This window comes from Setaria viridis, chromosome 4, assembly GCF_005286985.2.
Source record: "Setaria viridis chromosome 4, Setaria_viridis_v4.0, whole genome shotgun sequence".
In the NCBI taxonomy this organism is placed as follows: domain Eukaryota; kingdom Viridiplantae; phylum Streptophyta; class Magnoliopsida; order Poales; family Poaceae; genus Setaria; species Setaria viridis.
In genome coordinates, this window is record NC_048266.2 from 5,276,420 (window position 1) to 5,289,816 (window position 13,397).

The window sequence follows — 13,397 nt, forward strand, 5'->3', positions numbered from 1 at the left end:
GCTTTGTCGGATAAGCTCTGGAAGTTAATCTTTTGGATCCTACCAAGGGATAGTGGTAGTCCGAGATATTTGACAGGGAAGTTGGTTTGGGCTGCCGGGAAGGGTGCGAGGATGGCATTTAGATCGATCCCGTTACATCGAATGGGGGCCACCGAACTCTTGCCGATATTGGTTCTTAGTCCAGTAACGCAGCCGAACCTGTCCAGGAGGTCCTTAGTGTTGCGAACGTCAGCTGCGGTTGGATTGATGAAGATGACCGCATCATCCGCATATAGAGATAGTCGAATGCGGGCGTATTTCCTCTTAATTTCGACAATGCGCCCCTTTCAGTTGCGAGTTGCAGTAGTTGCTGGAGCGGGTCGATTGCCAAGACGAATAATAGAGGCGACAGCGGGTCTCCTTGACGCAGGCCTTGACCATGTTGTATGTCTTCCCCTGGCGCACCATTCATAAGGATCTTAGATGTGGCGGTGCTTAGCAACGTGGTAACCCAGCTCCGCCATCTCGGAGGGAAACCGCGGCGCTGCATGAGGTCTAATAGGTAATCCCACCGGACGGAGTCAAAGGCTTTGGAGATGTCCAACTTGAGCATGAGGGAGGGGGTTCTCGACACGTGAAAGCGACGCGCTAGGTTTCTGACGTACATGTAGTTATCATGGATCACTCTTGTTTTAATGAAAGCGCTCTGGCACTCTGATATCAAGGAGTTCATAAACGGTTGTAGTCTTAGGGCCATTATCTTCGTTATGATTTTCGCTATGGCGTGTATGAGACTTATTGGCCTATAATCCGTGATGGAATCCCCTTCTTCCTTCTTTGGCACTAGCACGATGTTGGCCATGTTCAGCATGTCGAAGAAATCGTGGCGCAGGTTATGGAAAGCATGTATCACTGCCATCAGATCCAGGCGGATTACATCCCAATATTTATGGAAGAATTTAATCGTGAAGCCGTCTGGTCCCGGTGCCTTATCTTTGGGCATTAATTTGAGCGCTTTTTTGACTTCCTCCTCCGAGAACTCAGCGTCCAGTGAGGATAGGTCAACAGACGGCCAGGAGAGCAGGTCCCAACTGAAGTCAATTTGTCTCGGCTGTGGTCTTCCAAGGACATTGGTGTAATAAGTAGTAGCGACTTCTGCTTTTTCTTGTTGAGAGATTGCCCATCTATCATTGTTCCGAAGTCATGAGATGAAATTCTTCCTTCTCCTAGAGTTCATCTTCAGATGGAAGAACCGAGTATTAGCATCACCCAGTTTGAGGTTCGTTATTCTGGAGCATTGACGCTTTCTTAGACGTTCGAGGATGGCTAGTCCCATTACCCTTTTCTTCAGCTTGGAACGTAGGATTAGTTCTGCAATGGTTAGAGGACGACACTCCTGAGCGATGTCAAACTGTAGGATAACTGATTGTGCCATGTGAAATTGTAATTGCGCTTCTGAAAATAAGTTCTTGCTCCATTTTCAAAGTGCCAACGCAGTCTTGGCAAGCCTGTGGTTGAGGCGGTGCATAGGGTTCGTGTGGGTGTTCGTGGATGTCCATGCCTGCTGTATCACCTGTTGAAAACCTGGCATAGAAATCCAAAAGTTCTCGAATTTGAAATGGCGTGGTCGTGGTGGGCTTTCATGGCTTGAGAGGAGCAGGGGGCAGTGATCGGAATGAGAAGAGGAGAGCGCTTGCAGAGTGTGTGACGGGAAAGCTAAGTCCCAGTGTTCATTACAAAATACTCGATCGAGTCGAACGAGGGTTGGGTTGCGGCGTTCATTGCTCCAAGTGTACTTCCTGTTCTGGAGGTGGATTTCTTTTAAGTTACAGTTGTTTAGCGTGTCTCGGAAGCGTCGCATGTTATTGATGTTTAAGTTGGAATTGTTCTTGTCAGTAGTTTTGTACATCTGGTTGAAGTCACCTAAGATAACCCACTTGATGCCCTGGCGGGGAGCCAAGTTTCTGATTTCCTGAAGGAATTGCGGCTTATCCTGCTCTCGCGTTGGCCCATAGACTACCGTTACCAGTGAAGTCACCGCGGTCGCTTTTATTGTTACATTCGCCGTTAAGGAGAAATCTTGCTTGGTAATTGAGTCGATGTTTAGTGCGTCGCCGTTCCAAAGAATCAAAATGCCACCCCTTGTACCCGACACACCTCCTGCCGGCAAGAAGCTGTAGCTCCTGAGCATGCGTCCTCCCACAGAGCGCACTAGACGGTCGTCGATCTGGGATAATTTTGTTTCCTGCAGGCAGACAATATTACAGGGCACCGATGCAATGATCTGCTGGATAGTTTGTCGACGTGCCGCTGAATTCAGTCCTCTAACGTTCCAGCACAAAATTTGGAGATCATGTGCTACCATTGGTATGGATGTGGTTCTGGCGCTTTAGGGAGCTGGCAAGCCTTATAGCAGAACACGAAACATAATAAATTGTCCCAGTAGGGAGCATGCAGATTACAAAGCCCAAATATGCGCGAGTAGCAGTCGAAAGACAGGGTAGCGTAGTTCGCAGGTACATAACAGCATAATTAAAAGCCCTGCACAGAAGGCCGAAGTGTCTGATGGACTCAATGACTGAGGAAAATAACATGACAGGGGAACGAGCTCCGCAGGGTAATTGTTCAGATAGCATGGCTGATATCCTCCATCGCCTCTGCCCCTCCAAGCTTGATCAGAGTGTTGGTTGCGTTGTCGATGTCGTCGTCGTCGAGATGGAACAACGCTGTGAGTGCCTTGATAATATACTCCGGCATGGGGCCTTGGAAAGTGGCGACGAACTCCCTGATGGCTTCCTCAGCCGGCGTGGTGTCGTTTTTGATGTAGCCCAGGCGTCGGCATAGGACATGGTTGGCCTTCTCTTCTGCGGAGAGATGTCTGATCTTGCTGCATGCTTGTCGCTTGCTACGGCGTAGAGCCGCGACCTCCACTGGCTGCTTCTTGAGGTGACGTCCCCTTTTTCCTGGGGCAACAGATGGTTGATACAGAATGCCATGGTCAGGTGTTGAGAAGAGCTCAGCAATGCCACTATGGGGTGTAGATGAATGCGGAGCCGGTGACAAAGGAGCCAAAGAAGCGACCTGAAGTGTGTGGACGTCGCCGCCGGCTGTTTGCCCAATGTTGTTGGCTTCTGGGGAGGCAGGTAGCTGGACGATGTGGTTCACTTCCTGGCCGGCAGCACAGGCGGCCTGTGAGACGGCTTTGGCGCCGTCCGACCCTGGTCCGACCTCGCTGTCCCTGGCAGTCAGGAGCAGGGGAGGGGCGCTGAAGCTGGCAGCGCAAGAGGGTGGCCACCCACCCGTCGGCCTCCTGCCGGTCGTGCCTTGCACCTGGTGTTCCTCCCGCAGCACCTGAGACGACAGTAGTGCATGAGGAGAGGAGGTGGCGTCATGTGCAGCACAGGTTGTTGTTTGCTCGCCGTTTGGCTCCTCAACGGCTGGCCCCTGCAAGCAGAGGTTCTCCTGGGACACCAGAGTGGGCGCCGGAGAGCCGATTATGTTGTCGGGCGCCTTGCAAACAGAAGGTCCTCCATTGGGGAGCTGCTGGCAAATTGCATTAGCCGCCCCTTGCAGCTGAACGAGGGCGGCGTCGACCTCTTGTATAGTTGGCTGGGCTGGGGGGGAGGGAGTCTCTCCTTGATACGTTGAAAAACACGACGTACAGGGATTGGGGATTTGCCATTAGGTACCTTAGAGCATTGCTTGTCACTCGCCGCATTGAACTAGGCTTCTTCCCCGAGGCCGGCCACCATCCGTGCAGTATTGGAGAACAGCTGGTGCAGAGGACGTGGCGTTGGAGAGGGGAGGGCTGATCGTGGCGTGACCTGCAGGTTAAGAAGCTTGCTGGCCGCCTCCTCCATGGTGGCAACCTGGAGAGAGAAAAGAAGCTTAAGATCTCACTGGCGTTGCGCTTCAAGTTCGTCGGCCGACATTGGCTTGTCGTCGTCGTTGCGGCTGTGGTGACGGCGACCGTCGTACGTGCCGGAGCCCCTGTTTTGGCGACGCGGGGAGCGTGAGCGCTCTCTGCGTGGAACGTCATGGCGACGGCCGTAGCTGGCATCGGCTCGCCCGCGGCCAGCGTTGTCGTCGTCGTCGAAGTTGTTGCTGTTGTGGACGCCGTGAAAAGCCGGATGGTCGTCGACACGGTCCCGGCGTGCCCGGTCACGCCTGTCTTCCTCCTCACGTTCGCTGCGTCGTTCCTGGACGCGCGGTGGTGGAGGGTGGTGGAATGGCTCGAAAGCAGCCGTTGGAACTTGGTCGCCGTCGCGGACGCCCCAGAACCAGGGGAGTCGCCGCCGCTCCGGCTCCCCCACAGCAAGATCCGGGTCGTCACGGTCCGTGGTCACTTTGGAGAAATCATGGATTTCCCAAATGTGGATGATGACACGGTGCTTAATTCCCCGCTGCCATCGCTGGGGGGGTGTCTCCGAGACCTGCACAGAAGAAGAAGAAGCATCCAAGGCTCCAGTAGTGAAGATTAGCCACATAATCTTGGGTATCCTGCTTGGGTCAGCCGTCCAGGCCCAAAGCTCAATACCACGGGTATCGGATGGGTGGAGCAGGTTAGTGTCGACACATTGGAGCGAGCAGGTACGGCCGACAATCCTCTCGACGAGCTCCGGCTGCCATGCGTGTCGCGGAACACCGTCGAGGACAAGGCGCACTCTGTAAAAGAGTGCCGCCCCGAGAGCACCCGTGAGACTCCTCCATGGCCGAACACATACGTCCGCGCCGCGACACTTGAACTTGCCTTTTGCGTTGACCTCTTCGCAGCTTCTTCTGTTCTGGAAGCGGATGAGGAACGCCTCCGGCCGGTGTCTGGTGACGTCGACGTCGCCTGGCCGCAGCCTGAAGTCTGCGACGAGGGCCTCCTCCAGGTGTCGCGACGTGGTGTTGGGAGGGACACGCATGGCCCAGGTGACCAGCGCGCACCCCTCCCAGTCTCGCAGCTCCCGCTCCAGCTCAAAGGAGGTGGGGACATGGAGCTTGTCTTCATCTGGCCGGAGTGCCGGGTCACCAACAGAGAAGTTCTTCATCCTCGAGGGGCTGTGGTGACCAGGAGGAGGCAGCGGCTGTTGGCGTCGAGGTGGGAGCCTGCTGCGCAGTTTGGTGGGGGAAGTCTTCTGGGACGGTGGGGTTGTTGATGCAGGGACGCGGCTGGGGGGGAGGATTGTGCGACAGAAGGAAAGCTTGTGTACCTGCCGGAGGCACCTGAGGCAGCGAATGGGGTCTCTGCAGGAGCTGACGCGGTGATCCCGGCCGAGACAACGGAAGCAGCGCCCTTGAGTGCGGTGGAGGAAGACAGCTTTGGGGAGTGGAGGGGCCACCAACGCCCTGCTTGGATTCTCCTGCCGCAGGCGAGTAGGTGGCGTGGGAGGGTGCCGCCATGAATGCTCAAGGCGCCCGGGCAGGGTCTTCTTCCTCGGTTTGCCCCTGCGGCGATTGACCACATGGGTCCAGCCAGGTTCCTCATCTCTTGGCAGGGCCGAGGGCGGGACGCGGCGCAGATACACGGGGCTCGATGGCCCAGCGCGGCGCGAGGCAGTAGCCGGAGGAGCATTCACACGGTAGGCGGGGGGTTGGGTGGCCGACGAGTTAAAGGTGGTGCTGCGGGGGGGAAGGGGTGAGTAAAAGCGGATCCAGTGAGGCGACGTCGCGAATCCGCGCGGCCTGCAGGAGTACCGCTGGCAATGGAACGGCGGGACGCCGCATTAACAGCAGATCTTGGAGGGGGGATGGCGGATCTAGGCAAAACGAGACATGGCGTGGACGGGAGGGGGGCGCGCCCGCCAAGGTGGAGGCCGAAGTAGCGGGGGGGCGACCGACGGACAACCTCCGCGTAGGATGGCGGGTCACGGGCGGATTGTGGTGTTTCCGGGACAGGGAGGTCGTCGAGGTGGCCGGGAATGGCGGATCTGGGTGGTGGCGGCGGTGGCGACTCCCTCCAGAAGGAGGCAGTGGGGGAGCTGGGTGAGGGCGGAGGGGGCGGTGCGTAGGGAGGGGTCTGTTTGTGGCAGGGTGGGCTGGCTGTAGGGGGCGGCGGAGAATCCTGGGCGGCGCCGCCGGAGCCGGCGGCATCGCGGAGGTTCCTAGTTATGTACGTTGATAATCGGAGGTCGTGATATTGGAACGTGAGATGTTCCAGACCGTGTAGCCGAGGCCGATGGACTCGAGGAAGGCGAAGTCGGTGCCGTGCCGCCGCCGATGGCCATGTTAGCGCGCCGGCGGAAGTCCGCGCCGCGGAGCTTGGACGGCGGGAGCAGCGGCAGGCCAGCTGCACACGCATACTCATGCATGAGCTTGCAGAAATGAGTAGTAGCAAAATCAATCAATGGCCGATCGAGCATTGCGCGCGTGCGTGGATGGGGACGTGCGTGCGCACCGACGACGAGGCGGCCGTCGGAGCAGCGGCAGGTGCGGCGGCCGAAGTAGGTCATGCCGTAGGGCGGGTGCGCGATCGACGGTGAGCAGGAGCTGGTCCGCCGCCGACATTTGACGCAGATGTTGACCGTGTGTCCCCCAGCGAGTCCCCGAAGTTGAACAGGGCCTCGTACCGCCGGCCGCAGCCAGGCCAAAGGAGCAGCAGCAGAGGCAGTGGAGGAGGCCGACGGCGACCAGGGCTGCCGCGCGAGCCATGGCACACTGCCGCTGATGGTGCTTATCGGCTGCCGAACCACCTCGAGATAACCTCGGCTTAATGTCGTTTGGACGCTTGCAGGGCAGGTAGCGGCGGCGGCGGCGTACGTCTCACACCGTCGCACGCTGCACTGGTCGGCGGCCGGCCGGCTAGACTGCTTCTCGATCTCCTACCAAGTTCCCGTCAGGCGTCAGCGCAATTCAATGGCGTGCGGCCGGCCGCACTCGCGCACGCGGTGACGCGCAGCGCTCCTGCGTCGGCTCCCCCGGAAAAGCAGCTCCGGGCGGCGCTGGGTTTGCCACCGGCACTGCGGCACGCGCCGCGGTGGAGTCGTTTGGCTCGTTGCCGTTGCCGTGTGCGGGGCTCCTGATGAGTTGGGCCTCTTCCGTGGGACATGACAGCAGGCCCATTGGGAGGCTATTCATCTTTTTTTTTCAAAAAGACATGCGCGTCAGGCAGGAGGCCCACCTACTGTTGGTACACGTACATTTTGGCAGTTGGGTGTAGCACCAACCTGGTCCAATTTCTTTCACTCAACAAGTACGGAAGGTTTGCCGTGTACCGGACAGGGGCAAAGCACGCTTTGAAGCAAGGTTGGGGCATTTGGTAGTGACACGGCCTGATCATTATATTGCCGTTATTGCCGCCAATTTTGGTCTGCCAGAAACGGGTTGTTTCTAATGGGGCCATGCTACCATGGATTCCTCAGTTCATTGAAAATAGGGTGCGCCACAACATTTTGTAACCCGGAAATCCAGGTGTCTTCGGCAAAGTATTTTTTCCTAACACAAAAAAAAAAACCCTTGCGTGCCTGGATTTTATTAGAAAGTGCAGGGTTGAGTGGTATCCAGTATGATTTGTGCACGTCATGTCTTTCAAAAACAAAATGATTTAGTGTCCACTGTCCAGAATTGCAGCCGAATTTACGAAAATATTATGAACAGCATAAATAGCCTCCCAATCGCACACTACACAAGTGGCATTCGCTGTTCGCATTGCTGTCGCATGATGAACACAAAGAAAACTATGCTTAATTGATTATTCATTCTCACAGATCATCTTCTTGTTTTCCAGCTAGAAAATAAACAATTAACAACCCCATCCCTTTCCCCTAACTTGAGTAGCCATCCAATCCAACCCTTGATTCCTTCCCGGAGCTCAATAGTCCCTCTATGCCCCGATGGCCGGGTGGCAGTAGGCCCCGCTGACCCACCCGTCGGCGATCTTCTTGTACGCCGCCTCGGTGAGGTGGATGCCATCCCAGCTGAGCGACGACTCCGGGTTGGAGCACGCCGACGCGCCGGACATCCCGCACCGCGCGCTGTTCTGGTAGTTGTACTTGCCGCCGCCGGCGCCGCAGCAGGCCCTCAGGTTGGTGCTGAACCCGTAGCTGCCGGGGCTCCTCACCATGTCGTACACGTGGCTGTAGAAGTCGGCGTACATGATCCGGGCGCCGGGGTACTTGCTCTGCAGGCTCGACACCTTGGCCTGGAGCAGCTGGTTGTGGCGGCTCGACAGCGCGTTGAAGCGCTTCAGGCAGCCGTACTGGTCGTAGTCGCCGGCGTTGGAGGTCTGGTACAGGGTGAGGTAGATCGGGAAGCAACCCACGGGGAGCACGCCGGGGACGACGATGGACGTGGCGCCGAGGGAGATGAGCTGGTCCACGCCCTTGCCGATGGCGTCCACGATGGTCGCGCTCTGCCCGCTCGCCTGCTCCGGCGAGTAGCCGCCGAAGATCTGGGCGTTGTAGTCATTGCCGCCGAACTCGCCCAGCACGAACAAGGACTTGGACAGGTACGACTTGCAGGCTGTCAGAAATTCAGGATTGTTAATGGCCGTCTGGAAGGCTGGACCATGGACAGCAGGAGAGGTTTAATGGCGAGCGCCGGCGTCGGCGGGGGGCGGCGTTGATGGCGTACGTACCCTGCGTGGAGCCACAGATGGACGGCATGAGCTGCTGGAACCACTGGATCTGGGTGTTAAGGGGCCCGTTGTTCCAGATCTTGTCGGCGATGCCCAGCGACTGGAAGAAGCCCGAGTCCATGGTCGTCGCGCCGATGATCGCCATGTTCGCGCCCTTCTTGAAGTCCGCGCCGCCCTGCTTCGACGGCTTCAGCAGCGGCAGCCCGTACTTCTCAGCTGCACACGTCGGAGCATGCCACGTCAGCGCCACGTTCGTCTCCGTTGACGACAGAGAAGAATGAGCAGAGGAGGGTGCTCTGTTTTTTGGAGGGAAATGACGCGTTTGAAAAGGAGAACGCGTGCAAAGACAAAAGGAATTTTACCGAGGAAGTCGACGACGAGGCGGCCGTCGGAGCAGCGGCAGGTGGCGCGGCCGAAGAAGGTCTCGCCGTAGGGGGGCTGGGTGAGCGTCAGGCCGGCGGGAGCGCCGTTCACGCAGAGGTTGCCGGTGTCAGACATGGAGTCGCCGAAGCTGAAGATGGCGTTGTACTTCTGGCCGGAGACGGCCAGGAAGCAGGCGGAGGACAGGGCGAGGAACGCGACGACAAGCCGAGCCGCCATTGCTGGTGTCTTGGCGAGTGCTCGACGAGCTAGCTCTGCGATTGCTTGTTCGGCTGATGAGGAGGTTCGCAGGGCTCTGCCTGCTTATATAGAGGGCGTTAATGGCGTGGGTTGGGGTGTAGCTGTTGCGCCATTAGCCCACCTCGTGTCAGTCTCCTTCGACGTGCTTAACAACTTGTACTACTAGTCTACTACCACTCGGTTGGTGTGCATGCATGAACTACTTTTCTTTTTCTTGTTTTTTCTTCTTGGAGAAACTTGAGCTGCTTTTCTTCTCCCTCTTTTCTTTTCTTTTTTTTCTTCTTATGTTTCATCATATCAACATCAGATCCTGCTCTTCTTTTGGGAACTACTTTTCAGTTTTTAAGATGCATCTTTTGTTTACAAGAGAAGCTTGTATACTTTTGGCATTAGATGCTGAGTTAGCTCAAGTGGTTGGGGTTCTTGTCTGCGCCGTAACATCATCCGGGCTCGAGTCATTTTCGGCTTGGTGTGAAGATATCTTGTTCGTCCCCTGCAAGTATCACATATCTTTTTTAAAAAATGAAATTTGAATAAAAAAGGTTATATAATTTTCCATGGTCAATTGAGATGGACTGATGCTACAAGAAATACTAGTCCACTGTTCATGAAAATGTGGGTTAGATATTTCCTCCTGTCCTAATCTATTGTCTAATGAAAGCAAAATGATTGAACGTATGGAGTATGGGCGAGCGTATAGTATACTGTGTTCGAGTTGGACCAGCCGTGTTTGATGCCTGTCTAGTAGGAGCATTTCATTATTGAGACTAACACCTTTGGCTTTACCCTAATCATGTTCCACTAACTTCTATAATCTATGCAATTGACACCTCATACACCTTCATTCAACTTTGATGCTCTTGATTCTGGAGGAGTTCTTCCCAAATAAAGAAAAAGGAACTTGAAGCGATTTACAATTTTTAGAAACTCTGAATGAAATTATCTCCTCCTTGTTCTTCCTCAACATTCATTTTTTTTAACAAAAAAATGTTGTGGTGCTTCAATTCGTGTTGACTTTAACATAATACCAAAAATCGATAATTTGATAACTTGATTAGGTAACCAGACTCTGTCATGGAGATAGCATCATCAAGTCCACATTTCACGGCTTCATACCATTTCAGTATTGTCAAGTAGTAGTTGTAAGGATTTATAGCCCAAAAAGTTGAGGCGGCTATTGAACAGAAAGCAAAGCAGGCTAGCGACTACTTTTACAACTACGTCCATCAGCCAGCTGAACAGCACCGGGCGTGCTCTTGTTTGTGTCAATTAGACGTTGCTTTCCTATCCTGCTTTCCCGGTTCAGGCAACAAGCAGCAGGTCAAGCAGCAATGTCAGCAACAGGGAGGCCATCATCTTGATTCTTTTTTTTTAATATACAGAGCATCTTGAGTCTTGGGCAGCATCTGCCAACACTACGTGCTGCATTTGATATGACTTTACAGTTAAGAGGGAAAAAAATCATTGAAATCGTTGGTTACATTCGTAGCAGTGCTCGATCAATCTCCATGACACCTACACCTGAACGTCAAAAGCTAGGGCTCAACAACTCCAACAACGTGGAGCGAAGGAAGCGACGCGCACTAGCCACTGTTCGCAGCGGCCGGGCAGGCGGATGCCATGTCAATTCCTCAGCGAACTTGGCACAACCAGGTAGGCCACGCCGATGCAGTTGCGGATTATCCAGAGAGGGAGAAAACCGCGCTTAACTGTAACCAAATTAACGGTCTAGCATATAGCACATCGTCGTCAGAAGACTGTTTGACTCAGAATTTCAGAACCGCTTGTTGTTTCGATCGACTCTATTTCTTTTGTAATATAACAGATAGCTCTCCTAGTTAAAAAAAAACTTTAGAGCCGCCACCGCCATCCGCTATCATCAGTCACAGTGTTGTGACTTCTCTGTCAACCTCACGAACAGACAGATAAATGGGGAGCATTAGTCTTCAGATTCCATCAACTAGATATTTTTTTAAGAAAAGAAATCCAGCAACTTGGAAGTATCTTAACAAGATTATCCGCATGGCTGCCTGGCTGGTTAGTCCAACCATGAGAGACCGACGTCAACGCACGTCTCGTCTTTCAACGACTGATGATCAGGTTCCGTGCTCCTTCATTCATCCGCCACACGCATTCCAAGAAAAGCTATACACATCATCGCAGAATCGGAGAAATCCACATCTAATCCTAAAACAATTGCTCCACTGTACTTTGTTTAATCGGTTGCAACCTCTGGCCATCGATAATTGGAGCCTGTACATGCACACGCGGTCACCAAACGATCAAGAACACTCCCAACAACTCGAGCCATTCCGGGGCACGGCCGCGGAGCAGGTAGCGTTCGCTTCTGTAAGGCTATGTTTGGGTGTAGATATTTAGGTGGAGGAATTGCATTGGGTAGGAATGCTAAAGCTGAGTGGAAATGGAAATGGCGTTCATGCTAATACTGCTATTTGGATGTGTATGTAATCAGTAGTTGAAATTAAAGGTAGCAGTCAATTACAATTCATGTTTGGCTACACCACATTTTGAAGAGTTTGAACATTATACATTGTTGTACATGTATGAAAATATATTTTCCATAACTTGTGGATGTATTGTGTTGATTATACATCACTTTGCACAAAGAAAAATTTTAAAAATTGTAAATAATTATAAAAATTGCAGGAATATCCTGAAAAATTGAAAAAGAAATATTGACAGCTAGAATATGACAGCAGCCATTGAACGGGCTCGTATTTTCTTCAGCGGATGCGCCGACTTGAGTCCGATCTTCAGCGATTTCGCCAACTTGAGATTTTCAGCGTATGCGCTGATTTGATTCTATTGGAGGGGGAGGCTATCTGATACCATGTAAGATGTATTGCGAAACGGCATATGCATAGGGTTGCCAAGGATTTCATTATATAGTCAAGGCAAAGGTGTACAAGTCCATGTAGGACACTAAACCCTAGTAGAGTACAACCCCTAGGGGACTCTTCTTCTTCCTCCCTCTTCTTCTTCCTCCCTTCTCCTAAAAATGGAGGGAAGACTCAAGGGGAGCTCCATTGTTTTTGGATGGGCAGGGGGCTTGAGCCCCCTGACCCACCGCTGGCTCCGCCACTAAGTACAACTAGGGTACCAGCCCAGACACATTACGTATTCCTACAGCTGCCTCCCTCCATGATTTGCAATACGACATGGCGCTCCAGTACGAACGAGCTCTGCGTGGCCGTGGACTAATGCCGGAGAGCCAGCCGTCGTTGTCGAGGCCGGCGACTGAGACGTCGATGTGATGTGTCTTGCAAGCGAGCGCGCGAACCTTCCAATATAACCTCCGGCGCGCGAGCCTAACGCCCTGATTCGTTTCGCTTTTCTAACCCCCGGATTTGGGGCTGCTGTTGGAGTGTCCAGGAAGCAACCTCGCGCGTTTGGTGTGCGTACTGTGTGTGCCGCCTGAATTTTTCTGGTTCGTGATTTAATGGGAGTTTAATTTCTGGATTGTTTTTCAGAGTATGTACCTAATGCTTTGCTTGCAGCGATAATTCAGTTTAAATGCTGCAGTAGTTCAGTAAGGATGTAGGTCCTATCAATAGATGTATACCACTTGCTTGAAATTCTTGAGTTAGTTTTTTTTAAAAGAATCTTGAGTTAAAATTATACTGAAAATCTTTGTTCAGGAAAAAGAAGTTGAAGCACTGAGGATTTACTACTGCTGTACTGCAGCATCTGAGATGATGAACTGCTGAAACGCATGAGCACGGTGCATCATGCATCAGAATATGAGATGCTCATTCTGGATATTCTTTCTTGAAAGGACGCAATCAGGTGCCAACCAATTTTGCTCACCAAACATATGCACAAACATGAGAGGTCCCAATTTTGTCCAGTTTTTTCTATGCTTGTATCATTGGCTAATCCAATCGGTGGCCTGTTGGCGTCATGAACATGGGCACTTGATTGCGTTCAACCGATGATCGAGATAAAGGGATGCTGTTACTGGTTGCAACCTGAATTGTGTGCATTCGATTATTGGAGCCAGTTCCAGCTTCCGAACATGTGATCGAAATGAATAAGTCTGTTAAAAGGGCCGGGGCACGATGTTGAAGTGCCAGCATACAGTTCGCCGTCAGTTCTTCAGAGCTGTGCAATGCATGATTGCTGGACTGCTACCAACACGAAGAATGCAACTCTACTAGTAGAAGTCAACCAATTTTAAATTTGTCCAAATTTATACCAAATAATAATAACATTTATG

At 53.0% G+C, this 13,397-nt stretch overlaps 1 protein-coding gene across 1 annotated transcript; it reads right to left on the reverse strand.

The window, feature by feature from the left end:
• Positions 1-7,625: 7,625 nt before the first annotated feature.
• Positions 7,626-9,269, reverse strand: LOC117854041 (GDSL esterase/lipase At5g45910). Its single transcript, XM_034736321.2, has 3 exons — positions 8,902-9,269; positions 8,540-8,755; positions 7,626-8,424 (listed from the first exon to the last, which is right to left on the reverse strand). Exons 1-3 carry the CDS (start codon positions 9,137-9,139, stop codon positions 7,787-7,789), a joined length of 1,092 nt encoding a protein of 363 aa, XP_034592212.1. The 5' UTR covers positions 9,140-9,269; the 3' UTR covers positions 7,626-7,786.
• Between the last annotated feature and the right edge of the window lie 4,128 nt (positions 9,270-13,397).

What these genes read in the sequence shown, in the direction of transcription:
- LOC117854041 (XM_034736321.2), bottom strand. Translation starts at nt 9,139, where the DNA reads ATGGCGGCTCGGCTTGTCGTCGCGTTCCTCGCCCTGTCCTCCGCCTGC. An exon ending in CCTCGTCGTCGACTTCCTCG is followed by an intron (nt 8,756 to 8,901) that starts GTAAAATTCCTT and finishes CGACGTGTGCAG; the next exon opens with CTGAGAAGTACGGGCTGCCG. An exon ending in CATCTGTGGCTCCACGCAGG is followed by an intron (nt 8,425 to 8,539) that starts GTACGTACGCCA and finishes AATTTCTGACAG; the next exon opens with CCTGCAAGTCGTACCTGTCC.